This window comes from Perognathus longimembris, chromosome 10 (assembly GCF_023159225.1).
Source record: "Perognathus longimembris pacificus isolate PPM17 chromosome 10, ASM2315922v1, whole genome shotgun sequence".
Classification (NCBI taxonomy): Eukaryota; Metazoa; Chordata; class Mammalia; order Rodentia; family Heteromyidae; genus Perognathus; species Perognathus longimembris.
The window spans coordinates 68,122,190-68,138,634 of NC_063170.1; the positions used below are offsets into that span (position 1 = coordinate 68,122,190).

General features: G+C 50.0%; 1 protein-coding gene across 1 annotated transcript; it reads right to left on the reverse strand.

Annotated features, from left to right (window-relative positions):
* Positions 1 to 3,282: 3,282 nt before the first annotated feature.
* Emc3 (ER membrane protein complex subunit 3) lies at positions 3,283 to 16,327 on the reverse strand. Its single transcript, XM_048356267.1, has 8 exons — positions 16,015 to 16,327; positions 10,787 to 10,844; positions 10,383 to 10,476; positions 9,190 to 9,294; positions 8,183 to 8,264; positions 6,477 to 6,556; positions 5,878 to 5,960; positions 3,283 to 4,144 (listed from the first exon to the last, which is right to left on the reverse strand). Exons 1-8 carry the CDS (start codon positions 16,167 to 16,169, stop codon positions 4,016 to 4,018), a joined length of 786 nt encoding a protein of 261 aa, XP_048212224.1. The 5' UTR covers positions 16,170 to 16,327; the 3' UTR covers positions 3,283 to 4,015.
* Between the last annotated feature and the right edge of the window lie 118 nt (positions 16,328 to 16,445).

Below are 16,445 nucleotides of genomic sequence, written 5' to 3' on the forward strand. Positions count from 1 at the left end.
CAGGAAGCTGACTCCTGCATGGCCTTACACTGAGTTAATGTTGGTGGCATCCTTGGTTGCCCAGTCTGCATCCGCTGGGTCTTCGTTGTCCTCCCCGTCCTCCTTCCCCTCCCCCTGCCCCTCCTCATGCTTCCCTTTTTTTTGGTTGGTCCTGGGGCTTGATCTTAGGGCCTGGTGCTGTCCCTGAGCTTGCAGGTGCTCTACCACTTACAGCCACAGCACCACTTCTGGTTTTCTGGTGGTTAACTGAAGAGAAGTGTCTCATGGACATTCTTGCCCCAGCTGGCTTTGAACTACGACCCTCAGATCTCAGCCTCCTGAGTAGCTAGGATTACAGGTGTGAGCCACCGGCACCAGCTAATGTCGTTATTTTTAAATCCTGCCAGAACACTAGCGTGTTGTGTTCTTGCTTTTCCAGCTGACCAAGCTCAAGCTCAGAAAGGTGAACTAGCTCAGAGGTTACACCGCACCTAAAAGGCCACAAGTAGGAGCTAGTGACGTGGCTACCTACCTGGCCCTCCGGAAGGCCAGCAGACGGGGGCGATGGCAGCGTGGGGCTCGCAGGTGGCCCTGGCTGTTCGTTCGTCTGTGCACGAGACCTTCCAGCTGGGTCTGTGGTGTGCGGGCTCCAGATCCACACGCCTGGGAGCTGCGTGCGCTCCCGCCAGAAGCACCGTGGAAGCGCCCAAGAAAGAGAGGAGGGAAGGGCTCGGCGCTGCGGGGAGCAGTTGGGGGGCGTCCCGGCTCTGGCAGGCATGACTGACACACAAAAGGCAGACCAGGTGGGCGATGGGGCAGGTCGGCGGCCCTGCTCCGCGCTCTGCCAGCTGTCCTCAACGTGGAGGGCACAGGCAGCCCTACTGGGCCGCTACCCGGCCAGGGAAGCGGGCAGGGTCCTGAGTCCCAGCGCGTGTGTCCTCAGCCTCCACAATACCAGCTCCACCAGCCTGAGCTCAGAGTCTTTTGTCATTGTTTGGTTTGGTGACAGTCCTGGAGCTATGAACTGAGGACCTGAGTGCCGCCCCTGAGCTCCACTCCTGGTGTTTTGGTGGCTAATTGTTCATTAAAGTGACCCAGGCTTTCCTGCCTGGGCTGGCTTCAAACTGCACCATGATACTCAGATCTCAATTTCCTGTTTTGTTTTTTGCCAGTCCTGGGGCTTGAACTCAGGGCCTGAGCGCTGTCCCTGGCTTCTTTTTACTCAAGGCTAGAACTCTACCACTTGAGCCACAGTGCTACTTCTGGCTTTTTCTGTGTATGTGGTGCTGAGGAATTGAACCCAGGGCTTCGGGTATGCTAGGCAAGCGCTCTACCACGAGGCCACATTCCCAGCTTTAGTTTTTTTCAGGTAGGGTCTTTTGTTTGTGGGTGGGCCTTGCCTTAGACAGATCTTCCTTCCTTCCTGTGATAGCTGAAATTACCCATGTGCATCACCATGCCTGGGCTAACGGCTGAAATGGGGTCTTGCTCATTTTCTGGCTCAGGCTGGTCTTGAACACTATGCTCCTGATGTCTGCTTCTGGAGTTGCTGTCATCAGAGGCATGCTGCGCACCTCACTCTTTGATGACAGAGTCTTGCCGATTTGTATGCCTGGTGGCTTTGAGCACTGAGGTTTCAAATTGTTTCCTGTTTCTCCCCAACTCTGCCTTTTACTGTATCATTTTCCGTAATCATTAGCAAATGCTCTAGTACCTACCGCAGTGTCTGTGAGCACCATTCACATACGAGTTGTCCCCAAAGCATGTCATTTGAGGCAGTAGGATGAATGTCCTGGTTGCAAACTGTGTATCTAGAATTCCACCACAGGGCTGGGGATATAGCCTAGTGGCAAGAGTGCCTGCCTCGGATACACGAGGCCCTAGGTTCGATTCCCCAGCACCACATATACAGAAAACGGCCAGAAGCGGCGCTGTGGCTCAAGTGGCAGAGTGCTAGCCTTGAGCAAAAGGAAGCCAGGGACAGTGCTCAGGCCCCGAGTCCAAGGCCCAGGACTGGCCAAAAAAAAAAAAATTCCACCACAGGGGCTGGGGATATGGCCTAGTGGCAAGAGAGCTTGCCTCGTATACATGAGGCCCTGGGTTCAATTCCCCAGCACCACATATACAGAAAACGGCCAGAAGTGGCGCTGTGGCTCATGTGGTAGAGTGCTAGCCTTGAGCAAAAGGAAGCCAGGGGCAGTGCTCAGGCCCCGAGTTCAAGGCCCAGGACTGGAATAAATAGAATTCCACCACAGCAGCGTTTCAGCAGTCCAGTGTGCGGGCTCGCACGCTTCCAGGATGCACTGACTCGTCACGAGATTGCCAGAGCGCCTCAGCTCCCGGTCGGCGTCGCCCCGCTGCGCGCCCCCGTCCACTCGTGGCAGCGCGGGGGCGCTCACCCAGAAGCTTCACTAACCCTCGAGGACGGCCAAAGCTTCCCTAAGTGGCTGCAGCATCGGATGCCTTGACCGAGGGGGAGACTGAGGCCCTGGGCGGGGCCCGGCTGCACGCAGAGCCATGCGTGCGTGAAGAAGCGGGTGCCGGTCCTCCACACGAGCTCCGCGCCACCCCCGGCCATCTCCCTCTCCCTCCAACACCCTGCCCACCTCTGCCCCTCCATCCCACCCCCCCTTCTCCGCCAGCAGCAAACCCCTCCCACCTCACCACCACCGTCAGGATCAGCTCTAAGACCTGCACGTCGCCCGCCTTCTGGCCCTCGGAGTGTCTGCGGGTCCCGGGGCCTCAATGAAGAGGACGAAGGAGTCACGAGGTAGTGCCTGTAATCCCGGCACTCAGTATTCTGAGTTCCAGGCCTGGGCTACACCGTGCTCCACTCTCCTGAGCTCGTTTATGTTTTGGGGCGCTGGGACAGACCCAGGCTCTCAGGCACGCTAAGGCCCCGGCTCCCCGAGCCGCCCCCAGCTCTCCTGTACTGGTCCAATTACAGACACGCCTCAACGCTGGCGGAGACCGTCAGCGACCCACAGAGGCAACACAGCCACAGGCAAAGGACAGGAAACGGGATGGTTTAATTTGTAGTCAAGTGTCGCCGATCTTAATACAGAGCTCAACATGCACACTGCGTATCCACTCCTGGTAGAGCGCTATGCCCTGCCTCCTCCCCGGAACGTTCATCCGGACAGAAGAACTCCTGGGCACCCTGACCTCGGTGTCTGCCGGCAGCTGCCCCCCCACCCCCCCCTCTGTGCAGAATAGCCAGGAACGAGGTCTTCCGGTCCGCTGTCTGGCCACGCACAGCGCAGCACAGCGCCAATGGCTGGCCAGTGGGTGTGCTGTCTTCTCAAGTCCAGATCAAGAGCTGGTATTCTGGAACCTGTCTGTGATGATTGCACAGGCAATCATAAAACCTGGAGGGGCCTCGCGGCCGGTCATTTTCACCGGCCAGTGTGAGGTCTACAAGGTCTGCGTGCTGGGTCTCCTGGCCCAGGGCAGTCGTGCTCAAGAGTTAATTTTAGCCAGTTTTGACACAGTTGTCCTGTGTGTCGTTCAGTAGGCTCGGTCGTTTATTTTGCTCATCCACAGTTTCTAAACTTTCGGTGCTGAAGATGTATTACTTTTGTAAAGGAAGTTAAACATTCTAACAAAATAAAAATTAAAGGAACAATGCAGGGTGTTTGGATCCCAAGAAAACAGGAGTTTACAGTGGTTAGAAGTCAGGCTGACGGAACAGAAGAACTAGTTATAACTGACGACGCTTCTTCCGGAGACTGGATGGCTCGGGCTACGTGTGGGTGTGGATTCAGTAGCTCTATTAGGTTTCCCCTTTCTCTGACTTCATTACTAGTCCCCAGCAGGAAAACGAAGGACACTTTTAACTAGCAGGTCAGCCCGCATACTCCTCTTTCCTCTAGTTTCCAACACAGGGGGAACCCAGCTCAGACAAGAAGGAGCCTTGCTGCACGCCCGCCAGCCCTCGCACCCTCCTTTTTATTCTCAGAGGCTCTGCAGCTCCTACGAAAGTTACAAGGTCAAGCGCTACTGCGAGTTCCTGGCACGGCCGGTCCCCGCTCGGGCCTCAGAAGATGGACGTCTGTAACTCCTTCTTGAACATGCCTTCGAAGTGCAGGTCCTTGGCCATGAGCTCCTCTTCCACGTCGTCCAGTGCCCACTGGTGATCTGTTAGCTCCAAAGCCTCCCACTCTGTCTGCAGAGAAGACGGGGGGGGGATGGGGGGGACTGTGACTGGACAGGGCGACCTGTGGCCTCCGCCTGCCCAGCCAGGAGCTGCGAGGAAACGGGGCCGGGGGGGGGGCGGTGTCATACGGCCTTCTGGGCCGCTGGGCTGCTGGCTCACTGAGCACTGCGTGTCACTGCGAGGATTCTGAGCCCTTGTCATTGGGCAGGGACTAAGAATACTTCCTGCAGCTCTGGCTCTACACACATGCACACAATTTCCTTATGCCAGTAACTTGGGGTTGTTAGATTCTGATGTATGTTATTAATACGTTGGACCAATCTGCAGAATTTTTGGAGAAATGTCTCCAATATTCTATCACTAGCCTGCTTTTGCCTGAGTTATTCAAGTATTCTTTATTTATTCTTGCTTGTTCCAGTACTGAGTCCTGAAACCAAACCCCACGGCAACAGGTAGCCAGCACTGGCCACCACCCAGGCCCGGTGCCCGCCCGGCTCCAGTGCACTCTGGGAAGGTGCTGCACAGCTCCTTGGTGGTGTTTTCTCGTGATTCACTTAGGATGGACGTGGCTTTGTTGTTTCCCTTTCACTTAGCATGTTTTCAAGGCTCATCATTGTGCAGCACGACTCAGTACTTCATTCCTTTTTTTTTTTGCCAGTCCTGGGGCTTGAACTCAGGGCCTGGGCACTGTCCCCGAGCTTCTTTTTGCTCAAGGCTAGCGCTCTGTCACTTGAGCCACAGCACCACTTCCGGCCTTTTCTGTGTATGTGGTACTGAGGGATCGAACCCAGGGCTTCATGCATGCTAGGCAAGTGCTCTACCACTAAGCCACCTTCCCAGCCCAAGAGTGCACTTCTTTTTGGACAGTGTCACCCCTTCCTTTACAACGGGGCTGTTTCATAGCCTCACTTCCATGGTAGATTAAATTTGGGTATTTGGAAACTAGTATTAAGTGGCAAGAATCTCCAATTAACTTAATAGACAAGCCTGTCTGGAGAATGAGACACACGGGCATTTTTCTTGTATTTAAATATTTCAAGTTCAAAAAACAGCGACACACTAGGCTCAGCACAGAGCTTTCTGTGTGAATGAAACAGGGTCTGGCCAAGATGCCAAGCCTGGCCTCAAATTCCCAGGGTAATGTGGTCCTCCTTTAGCCTCCTGAGAAGCTGGGACTACAGGCATCTACAGCTGTACCAACACTGCACGAGGGGTGAGCACGCATTGTTCCCGCAAAGCATTCCACTTTGTCCTCAGAGAGGACATGCCACGAGTGGACCTGCACCAGAAGGGGGGCGCCGTGCCTCATGCAGCTGTTTCTCTATGGTACATCCCCAACGTGAAGTTTACCTTGTAAGTCAGGGATGGTTAGAGGCTAAGCAATAACTAATAATAAAACTAAGTATGGAATAGACTGTAAGGAAAGTTATGTGACCTTGGAGTCTCTCAACTGCCATGGGCCCTGCATCAGAGGGAGCGGTGACTGGGTGCTGGGGATGGGGGGGGGGCGCGCTGGGGATGGGGGAGGGGGCGGCAGCGGCGGCACAGGGTTGTGTCGCACCACGCAACCCCACGCAGCGTGACGCCACAGACTGTTTACTTCGGGAGTCCTCCCCAGTGTGTCTGGCCTGCAGTTATGGCAGGTGAGGATCCACAGCTAGGGAAACTGAGGAAAGAGAGGACCAGGGTCCTTCTGGGGGCACTTGGGCGGCCCCCGCCGCTGGCGAGCTCGGGACACCTACCTTGAAGGCTTTGTTGGTGTCTGCGGGCATGGCCATGGCTGCTCCAGTCATCTGCTCCTGCATCATCCGCGACTGGTCTGCGGCTACGCGGGAGACAGGCCTCGTGAGTCCCAGGCAGCGCTCGGCACCGCGCCGTGGGGATTCTCAGAACGGCACCCCTGACTGGCGGATGCCACTCTAGCTCCCCTGAAAAATGGGGCTGACGGCTGCGGAAAGGCATCTCACGGAAGCTCAAAGGTTTACGCCACCCCCCGTGACTGGCACTGCCGGGTCTTGGGCGCCGCTGTGTGCTGGGACCCTCGTGAAATGCTCTGCGTGGCTACGCGTGCGCTTTCAGCCCCGCAGTTAAGGTGGACAGAGGGAGCAGAGCGAGTGGGTGCTGGGCTGTGTCTTGCAAACACATCAGAAGCTGAGCAAACCAGGGCTTCAGAGGGAGCCCCAGAATTTGTAAGATTTCCAGAACACCTCAGGACCTTGAAGAATCAAGCAATGTTCTTCTCTGATAACCAACAGCTACCTAACCACAAGGGCTTTTGTGCTCTAGCGTGGACGATTCCTCTAAGGAAGTATTCGCGATGATCAAGCCTGCTTGTTCTTACCGTTATCTTGGCCCAGAATCAGAGAGTAAATGCTCCGGAGCCCAAACACATTGAGGAAGTACCAGGATGCAGAACTCACCCTGCAAAGCCAAAGGACAGCATAGGTGGTTGCTTCAGAAATCAATATACGGTACCCTTCTGTACGCTTGGGTTAGGGCTGAAGCAGCCATATCACAACCAAAACAGAAATATAGGGTGTTGACTGGCAATATACTTCTTGCCAGGTGCTGGGGGCTTGCTCACGCCTGCAATCCTAGCTACTCAGGAAGTTGAGGTTTGAAGATCATGGTTTGAAACCTGCCTGAGCAGGAAAGTCTATGAGACTCTTATCTCCAATAAATTACCAAAAAAAAAAAAAAAAAAAAGCTAGAAGTAGAGGGGGCTGGGAATATGGCCCAGTGGCAAGAATGCTCGCCTTGTATATATGAAGCCCTGGGTTTGATTCCTCAGCATGACATACACAGGAAAAGCCAGAAGTGGTGCTGTGGCTCAAGTGGCAGAGTGCTAGCCTTGAGCAAAAAGAAGCCAGGAAGCCAGGGACAGTGATCAGGCCCTTATTTCAAGGCCCAGGACTGACAACAACAACAAAAAAAGCTAGAAGTAGAGTTGTGACTCAAGTGGCAGAGCAGTAACTTTGAGCAAAACAAACAAACAACAAAGCTCAAGGACTGCACCTAGGTCCCGAGTCTGGGCAATCAATCAAACAAAGGTACTTCTCTGTGGGGATGCAGGCTTTCTGGCAGACAGGTTTACTAAACAAGTTGAAAGGCCCCACCTTGAATGTGGTTCCCTGAGTTTGTGTGTTTCACACAGCAGAAAGGGCAGAAGAATTTCGGGAAGTGCTTGTGATGGTTGAAGACAGCAGGTCTGGGGAAAGCCTTTGGGTTTTGAACTTTATCTCTGAGTCCTCCTTTATTTTTTAGGCTTGCCACCCCCTGGCAGACGGGACTCCTCTGACTACAAGGCTAGCACCACACTGCCACCAAGATTCACTGGCACAGGCCAAAGTCATGGGACCAGTTGGCCATGGAATGAGGCCTCTGAAACAGCTGAAATAAACCTTTCATCTTAACAAGCTGGGTTGTCTCAGGTACTTGTTATAGTAACGGAAAGATGACAGGACACATACATAATAAGCTCCGTGATATTGATAAAAAGGTTTCTCTTAGCCAGGCATGGTGGGATACACCTATAACCCCAGCAGTAGTCTGGGGGGGCCAAGAGTTTGAGGTCTTCCTGGGCTACCTAGCAAGACTCTCATAAAATGAGGGTCTGGAGTTGTATAGCTCAATGGTAGAGTACTTGCCTAGAATGTGCAAGGCCCCGAGCAAGGCAAGAAGTATGTGATCAATGCCTAGCCCTAACACCTGCAAACAAACAAACAAACCCACCCCACAAAACTAAACTAAAAGAAAACAAAGAATAAAATAACAAAATCAAACTAGCAAGGAAATGCAAAGGATTGAGCGGTCAGAGTTCATCTTTTTTGAAGTCAGTACTTATGCCCCGGGGGGTGTTGGGGGGTAACACATCCCCTTCTTAGGCAAGACCCCCAAGAAACAAAAAACCATTCTGGGTGGATTCCAACTATTCAAAATAAAAAAAAAAGTAGCTTCAAATAAACCTATTCCAGTTAAACATTCAAATTGAGAACTCTGATATTTAGGTTTTGGGTCTCTGTTTTTATTAGATAAGCAAGTTCTTACCAGGATGCGTCTAAGGTGAGCAGTTCGATTCCTTGCTGTAGCATAGGCTTAAACCGGAGGGTCAGGGGAAACGGGACCTTGGCTGCAGAGAGGAGGAAAATGTTCTCAGCCCCCGGCTGTGTTATTTTTAGAGGGCTGAGGTGGGAACGCGCTTCTTCAGGAGGTGGGGACAGTGCCAAATGACTGCCGGAAAACGATTTCCACAAGGAAACCGCTGGCAGTTCCTGAAGAAAACACCAAGTGTTGCTCTGCTCCACTTTCCTTGAATAATACCAACTTCTAGATGTCCGAGCAGGCACTCAAACTGAGCTGTGGCCTAAAATTTGGAAAAAAAAAAAAATTGCCCTGATCCACTAAGCCCTAAGTGGAGTTTGTACAAGTAGCTACAGATCTGGGATGCCAGACTGATGGAAACCAAATCCACTTACAAGCTAATCAGGTTAAAAACTGCCCCTCAACACCAGGCAAAGAAAGTCAGGAAGGAGTCAGAACTCGCTTCCCCATCCTCCCCAAGAACAGACCCATCCAGCTGGCGAGTCTTTCTTGTGTCTCTTCCTTGGAAAAGGGCGTGCAGCTAGGGAACTTAGGATCAGGTTGGAACAGGAGGCGCAAAACTGTAGTCTAGTAAATGCTTTTATTCAAGAAGTACTAGCAGGGCTGGGAGTATGGCCTAGTGGCAAGAGCACTTGCCTCCTACACATGAAGCCCTGGGTTCGATTCCACAGCACCACATATATGGAAAATGGTCAGAAGGGACGCTGTGGCTCAGGTGGCAGAGTGCTAGCCTTGAGCGGGAAGAGCCAGGGACAGTGCTCAGGCCCTGAGTCCAAGGCCCAGGACTGGCCAAAAAAAAAAAAAAAAAAAAAAAAGAAGTACTAGCAGTTTCCACAAGAAAGCCTAAGGCCCAGAACATGATGGTTTCCACAGTGCTTGGATCTCTCTAGCGAGGGATGTGGGAAGGCGGTGCAGCCAAAGCAAATGCGAAGCGCGCTGGAGCTGGAACTTACTTGTGACAAAGCCAGAGAAAGTCATGTTGATCCATCCTCCGATGAGAATCATGGGGAGGACGTTTGTCACGTTGCCTTTCATCATGTCTGTGAGCATGGTGGGATCTAGGACAGAAGCACAAGGCACGATGGTTTCCTCTGTTGGCCATGCCCCCGTTGGGTAAATTCTTGTAACGCATGTGAAACTGAAGACTCATTCGTTGTAAAGCAGTTCAGATGGCAAAAATGGACCCAGGAGGAGCTCCTCTAGGCCTCTCCAGACATGCTCAACTGCCTGTGGCATTCTCTTTCACCTCTGATGAAGTTGATTTGAATAGAATGGGGTTTCATACTGACTATGATGTTTCTTAGTCTTTTAAAAACAATTCTGTGAGGGCTCCAGATGTTAACTGCAGTGGTAGAGCACTTCCTAGTGTACATAAGGCCCTAGGTTGATCCCTAGCCCCAGAAAAGAATAAACTAGGAAGTAGTGCTGTGGTTTAAGGTGGTAGAGCACTAGCATTGAGCAGAAGAGCTCAGGAACGCAGGCCCTGAGTTCAAGCCCCATTACCAAAAAATAAAACAAAATAAAATAACTGAAAGCTGGAAGTAATTTTGTGAATGTCATTTACACATTGGTATAGAATCTCTTTCTCAGGATTTTCAATGTCTAGGCACGTTCCACTGTGCGGCTGCAGCAATGGCTTTTGGATGGACCGAATGTGGAGCTCCTCTTTCAGGCAGCAGCAGGACAGCCATCTGCCAGCGAAGGCTCGGGAATGGTGGGAGATGCTGGAAAGTTCCCCAGAGTTCTCAAGTCCGCCTACACTGGTGTTCCCAGATTTATTCTAGCAATCTATGGCTTCCCATTGGAGATGATCTCTCTCTCTCTCTCCCTCTCCCTCTCCCTCTCCCTTTCTTTCTTTCCTTTTTTGCTAGTCCTGCGGCTTGGAACTCAAGGCCTGGGCACTGTCCCTGAGCTTCTTTTGCTCAAGGCTAGCAGCCCACCACTTAAGCAGCAGTGCCACTTCCAGCTTTTTCTGATTTTGTGGTACTGAGGAATTGAACCCAGGGCTTCATGCATGCTAGGCCGGCACTCAACCACTAAGCCACATTCCCAGCTCTGGTGATGATTTCTAAGATCCCTTACCATCTCCTACAATTTAATATTTAAGCAATCTTTTGTAATGGTTCAAGAAGGGAAGTGGACTTACCAGTCATAGGAGAAGGTGGCACAACCTTCCTTTTAGTTTTTTTGAAAAACCCATCCTCAGGGTTGTTGAAATAATACTTTCGTGTCAAAAAGGACTAGAAAAAGAAAGAAAGGGTTTTAAGAGGGAAGAACTGTGACACTGCAAATTGTCAACTATTCCCCAGAGGTCTGGTGAGAGGCCCTGGAATATGCTGTTACTCTTGGCACCGCCAGGCTCCTTGGCAGCCGGCCTGACACTTAAGCCGAGTCACATTTAACAACGATTTCCAAAGATGGGGAAGGTCATGATGACAGCAAATGCCACCAGGCCATGGCTTCATCACTAAATTGCTCATTTCCAAAGAGTTCTCTTATAAAACATTCAGCTGTGAATGACAGAGCTTCTAATAAAACATAAATGAGTACCTGTTTGGGAATGTACTTTCCATTTTCCCTGAGGACTCTGCTTCGAATTAGGACTTGACTGAAAAATACAACCAAGACAGACAATGAGTTTGTTTGTTTTTTTAATGGTGAAACATGAGGAGAAAACGAGAGAATAAAGTGGAGACCTATTTAAACACAAGAAAGGACCTATTTGACAACAGCTCTGCGTGGAAACTGGCCAAAATTCAAATATCCTAAAAACCAACGTAATACCCTCAGGCTAACATTCAGATTTTCAAGAGTAGTCTTCAGAAGAGACTGTGGGTCTGAAAAAAGAAAGATTTCTGAGGAAGGCACAGTTGGCATATTTAATGCTGGCTTTTCTTACTTCATAATGACACAAGAAGGAACTTTCTGAGTGTGAAAAGAGAAACAGTTGGACACTGCTCAGACAGTGTGGAAGGGAGAGGAAGGGGGAGGGGACAAAGAAGAAACTTCTTCAAGCACACCCAGAAATGAGGACAGGCCTAGTGAAGGCTGTTATCTGAGGAAGGACAGTCAGCCACTCTACCCCAGATTCAGACTAAACATTGAATAAATGAATCATGTAGTGATACCAGAGCTCAGTGCATCAGTGGATTGTTAAAGATAATATAGTGCTATACAGGGACTGGTGTTGCTAAGATACAAATACTAAACAAGAGAGATCAAAATACGGAATGTTTTCTAAAGCTGTTGAAGGATAGCAAAAAGCCCTGAAATTAATGGAATAGTGGGAAAAGAAAGAAAGAACACGAAAATATAACTGTGTTGGCGTTCTCTTTCCTGCTAGGGCTGCCCGCCATCCTGCAAGAACACCAGGTTGTCACTCTCCGCTTTGCCAGTGCTAGGCATCATGCTGTAACATCTGCACAAAATCCTCCAAGGCCCAGTGCCCTCCTAGATTTCTGCCTCAGGACTATACACCTGGCTTCTTTACCCACAGGCCTACAGAGGGGGGGCCTTCCTATAGCTGTTCTATTCCAGGAAGCTAGACTAACGCTACTTAGCGGGCGGCCAGCGTAGCCGTGCAGGTGGATGAAAGCCAAGTACCGCCTGGAAAACCAAGTGCCTCAGCCGCCCCAGAGATAGGATTACAGGCATGCAGCACCACACCTGGCAAAACTTAAGGGTTGTTTTTTTTTTTTTTGTCTTTGCATAGGTGTGTGCTGGGGGGTGGAGTGGTCCTGGGTTTTGAACTCCAGACTTGGGCACTGTCTCTGAGCTTTCTTTGCTCAAGGCTAGAGCTCTATCACTGGAGCCACACTTCCGCTTCCAGCTTTCTAGTGGTTAAATAGAGCTAAGAGTCTCACACAGACATTCCAGTCCAGGCTGGCTTTGAACTGCAATCCTGACATCTTAGCCTTGAGAGTAGCTAGGATTACAGTTAGGAGCCATAGCAACTGGCAAATGTTTAGTTTTTAAAGTTAGTACCTCGCAAACTGGACCCCCTCTCCCTCCTCACCTTCCCCCTCGGGCTTGGACTCCGGGCCCAAGCACTGTCCTTGAGTCTCTTTTGTTCAAAGGTAGTGCTGCTCTATTATTTGAGCTACAGCTCCACTTCTGGCTTTTTTGGTAGCTAATTGGAGAAAAGTCTCCTGGACTTTCCTGCCTGGCTGGTTTCAAACCCCACTTCTCAGGTCCCAGCCTCTGAGTCTCCATTCTTTTTTTTTCTTTCTTTAGTTTTATTTTTTGCCAGTCCTGGGCCTTGGACTCAGGGCCTGAGCACTGTCCCTGGCTTCCTTTTGCTCAAGGCTAGCACTCTGCTCCTTGAGCCACAGCGCCACTTCTGGCTGTTTTCTATATATGTGGTGCTGAGGAATTGAACCCAGGGCTTCTTGTATACAGGGCAAGCACTCTACTACAAGGCCATAGTCCCAGCCCCACATATTACTTTTGAGTACCTCATCAAACTGTTTTTAGCCTGGTGCCAGTGTTTTATGCCTGTAAACCTAGCTACTCAAGAGGCTGAGATCTGAGGATCATGGTTCAAAGCCAGCCCAGACAGGAAAGTCCATGAGACTCTTATCTCCTGTTAACCACCAGAAAAAACAGAAGTGGTGCTGTGGCTCAAAGTGGTAGAGCACTAGCCTTGAGCTGAAGCCTAGGCCCAGAGTTCAAGCCCCATGACCAGCAACAACAAAAAAAGAAATACAAAAACAAAAAAAAAAAACACCTCACCTGTTTTTAATTATCTGAGCCTCAAAGCCAAGTTAAATTTTTGAGGGACCCTACAGATTTTTATATCTAATAAATGTCTAGGTATGTAAGCATCCAGTAGACATATAGGAAGTGTTACTTTGTTTTGTTTATAACTTTATGAAAACTGGGGTGGTGTTTAATGCCTGTAATCCCAACACTTCGGGGGCAGAGGCAGAAGGATCATGAGCTCAAAGGCCTAGGCTACTTAGTGAAAGTCTGTCTCAAGAAAGAAGACTTAAGGCTTTAAAGACCCATCCTACTTAGGTGATTTTATAGCTATATGCCTGAATACATCTGCATTCTACCTTATAGGACAGATACACATACACACACACATGCACACACACAAGTACTTATGAGATATTTTATTAGAAGTCATTTTCCTTTTATTTCTCCTGATTATTACAACTAGAGCATTATTTTATTTAAAAAGAAGTAGTATACAAAGACTGTACCAACTGTGAAGATGAATTTTTCAGACAGGAATGACAGCGGTGGTCTGATATCATTCAGAACCATTGCTCTAGAATTCACACAGTTCAGGAAGTCATCCCATCACACAGAAAGGGCAGTTGGAAATAGTGACCAATCAGTGAGACCAATTTGGGTTCAAGCACAATTTGGAACTGTGGTTTCCCTGGGAAGGGTGCTTCTGCAACCATTGGAATAAGTTTACTATGACCTATCTCAGTGCTACTGTAAAGATGAAACAAAAATTAACTTTTAGGCAACAAGAAATGCTGAATGCCTATGCACTCTCCACTGTGCATCTTTCTATAGATTCCTTTAGTAGTACACTGATTTGTTAAAGTTAGTATCAGGGGACTAAGTAGGGTCAGTGCTGAGACATGTTACAGAAAAAAACAATCCAGCTTGCCACTGAGATGGTGTCTGGTTTAGGAACCAGAGACTTGGCTTAAAGTCCTAAATGTCATCATGTGCCACCCTAGAACTTCTTTAAGCCTCAATTTCTTTCTTTTTCTTTTTCATGTATATGAGGCAAGCACTCTACCACTAGGCCATAGTCCCAGCCCCACACACTACTTTTGAGTGCCTTATCAAACTGTTTTTAGCCTGGTGCCAGTGGCTTATGCCTGTAATCCTAGCTACTCAGGGGCCTGAACTCAGGGTTTGGGTATTGCCCCTGCATTTTTTTGCTCAAGGCTAGCACTCTACCACTTGAGCCACAGTTCCACTTTCGGCTCACAATCTTTCCTGCTTGGACTGGCCTCAAACTGTGACACTCAGATCTCAGCCTTCTGAATCTCCTAGGATTGCAAGCATGAGCCACTAGCACCTGGCTAACCTCAATTTCTACTAATGGTACAACAGTACCTACCTCACGGACTTGCTTTAAGTTTTAAGTAAGTCAACAAGGGCCAAGTGCTTAACATACTGCCCACTGCAGAGCAAGTGTTTAATAAAGTTGGTAAATTCTCAGCATAGTGGAGAGAAACAAGTGAAAATGACAAAGCAGTGTTACCTAAGCTTTACTCCTTTTCATTCACTCAATACTCAAACTAATAAATCCTGCATATATTTATATATCAAATTTTCTCCTACTGTGTTTTCATTTTATTTTTATTTTTTTTGTCAGTCCTGAGGCTTGGACTCTGGGCCCGAGCACTATCCTTGGCTTCTTTTTGCTCAAGGCTAGCACTCTACCTCTTGAGGCACAGCGCCACTTTGGCTTTTACTGTTTACGTGATGCTGAGGAATCAAACCCAGGGTTTCATGCATGCAAGGCGAGCACTTTATCGCTAAGCCACATTCCCAGCTCCTTTACTGTGTTTTTAATTTAAAAGAATCTTTAAATTTCCTGCAAATGGAGATCTATTGTTATATGCCACAATATTAGACATTATTATTACTACTATTTTGGTGTTGGTTCTAGGGTTTGAACTCAGGGCCTGGGTCCTGTCCCTTGAGATTTTTTTTCTTCTTTCAAGGCTAGCACTCTACCACTTAAGCTACAGCTTTACTTCTGGCTCTTTTGGGGCAGTTAATTCAAGATAAGAGTCTTATGGACTTTAATGCCTGGGCAAGAGCCACTGGCACCCACAGAAAGAAATCCTTCCTAATAAATACAATGAAATTAAACAAGTTTTCACTAGACATGGTCACCTGGTTAACTTCTGAACCCGAGGCTTGCTCTCTTTATTAAAACAAGAGCCTCCTAGGAGCCAGAAGGATTGTGAGTCTGAGGCCAGCATAGGCTGCCTATAGAGACTTTGTCACACACACACACACACACACACACACACACACACACACAGAGGGAGAAAGAGTAAGGGGGAGGGGAGAGAGAGAAATTGGCAAGTGATCAAGATAGCATTTCTTGAAATCACATATAATTAGAACTGATTAATGTGGCAGGGCACATATCTATGTGCAACTGAAAGCAATCTCAAAACCTGTCTCTGCAAAGAAATCCCCCAAGGAAGCATGTGAGGAAGAAGTGGCCACGACTTTAGTAGGAGAGGAAATGATCAATGAGAACCCATCACATTTCCCTGGCAGTTTTACAGTTTGCACAGTGGTGTGTGCTTTGTTTCCCAGCGACCCAGTTGACCATTACGAAAGTTTGTTTGGTAGAACGCCGATGATCACATCCACTTGACGGGGGTGTCACAATAACTAAGGGCAGTAACGCACCCAGAAGTCGGTAGAAACTCTTTCCCAACCCAAGGCAGGGATAGAACGGACTGTAGACAACCGCACTGGAGGTGAGCGAGTTGACTACCAACGTTCACGAGTATTGTGAGCCCGCACTGAGAGATTTAAAGGCATCCTCGAGTTGACACCCACCCCCCCCCCCCCGCGCCCAAGCCCAAGCCCGTTCTATAAAGTAGGTACTGCCATCATCCTCATTTTACAGACGACACAAGTGGAATACACTGTAACGACCGAGGCCAACCTACCAGCAGGGGCGCGCTGCGAACTCTGGCGAACCGGCAGAGCCTCGGCCCTTCTCCTGCCCAAGGTCACCGCAGGAGCGAGGTCGGCAGGCCGGGGACCGTACTCACCTGTCAGACACCTGTTCCTGGGTGAGCTTCTTGTCGCTCTGCAGCAGGATGGACACGTAGTGGCGGATCATGCCCACGAAGAACGTGATGATCACGATGGGTAGGACCACCCAGAGGCGGATGTTGGAGTCGAGCAGCAGCTCCGGACCCGCCATCTTCACCGAGAGCCGTCTGGCAGGCCGGGGTAGTCCAGTTCCGCTTAGAGTCCGCTTCCGGGCCCTCCCTCGCCCCAAGGCTACAACGTCGGCCCGGGACTCGACGGCAGTCAGTCGCCAGCCCCCGCGCTCCGCTTCCAGCTGGGCCGCCCGGCTGCCGACTTCCGGCGCCGGCTCTTGACGTCACTCCAGGGCGCGTTCCGGTGACGCCGCGGCGGCGTCACGCCGACGCGGGAAAGTCGAAAGCGAGGGGCCGGAATCGGCGTCGCGGCGGTT

Excerpts from the sequence above, each read along its gene's own strand:
- Emc3 (XM_048356267.1), bottom strand. The coding sequence starts at position 16,169 with ATGGCGGGTCCGGAGCTGCTGCTCGACTCCAACATCCGCCTCTGGGTG. Across the intron at positions 8,265-9,189 it reads TTTCTCTGGCTTTGTCACAA|CCAAGGTCCCGTTTCCCCTG; the intron begins GTAAGTTCCAGC and ends TCCTCTCTGCAG. Across the intron at positions 4,145-5,877 it reads ACACCAACAAAGCCTTCAAG|ACAGAGTGGGAGGCTTTGGA; the intron begins GTAGGTGTCCCG and ends TCTTCTCTGCAG.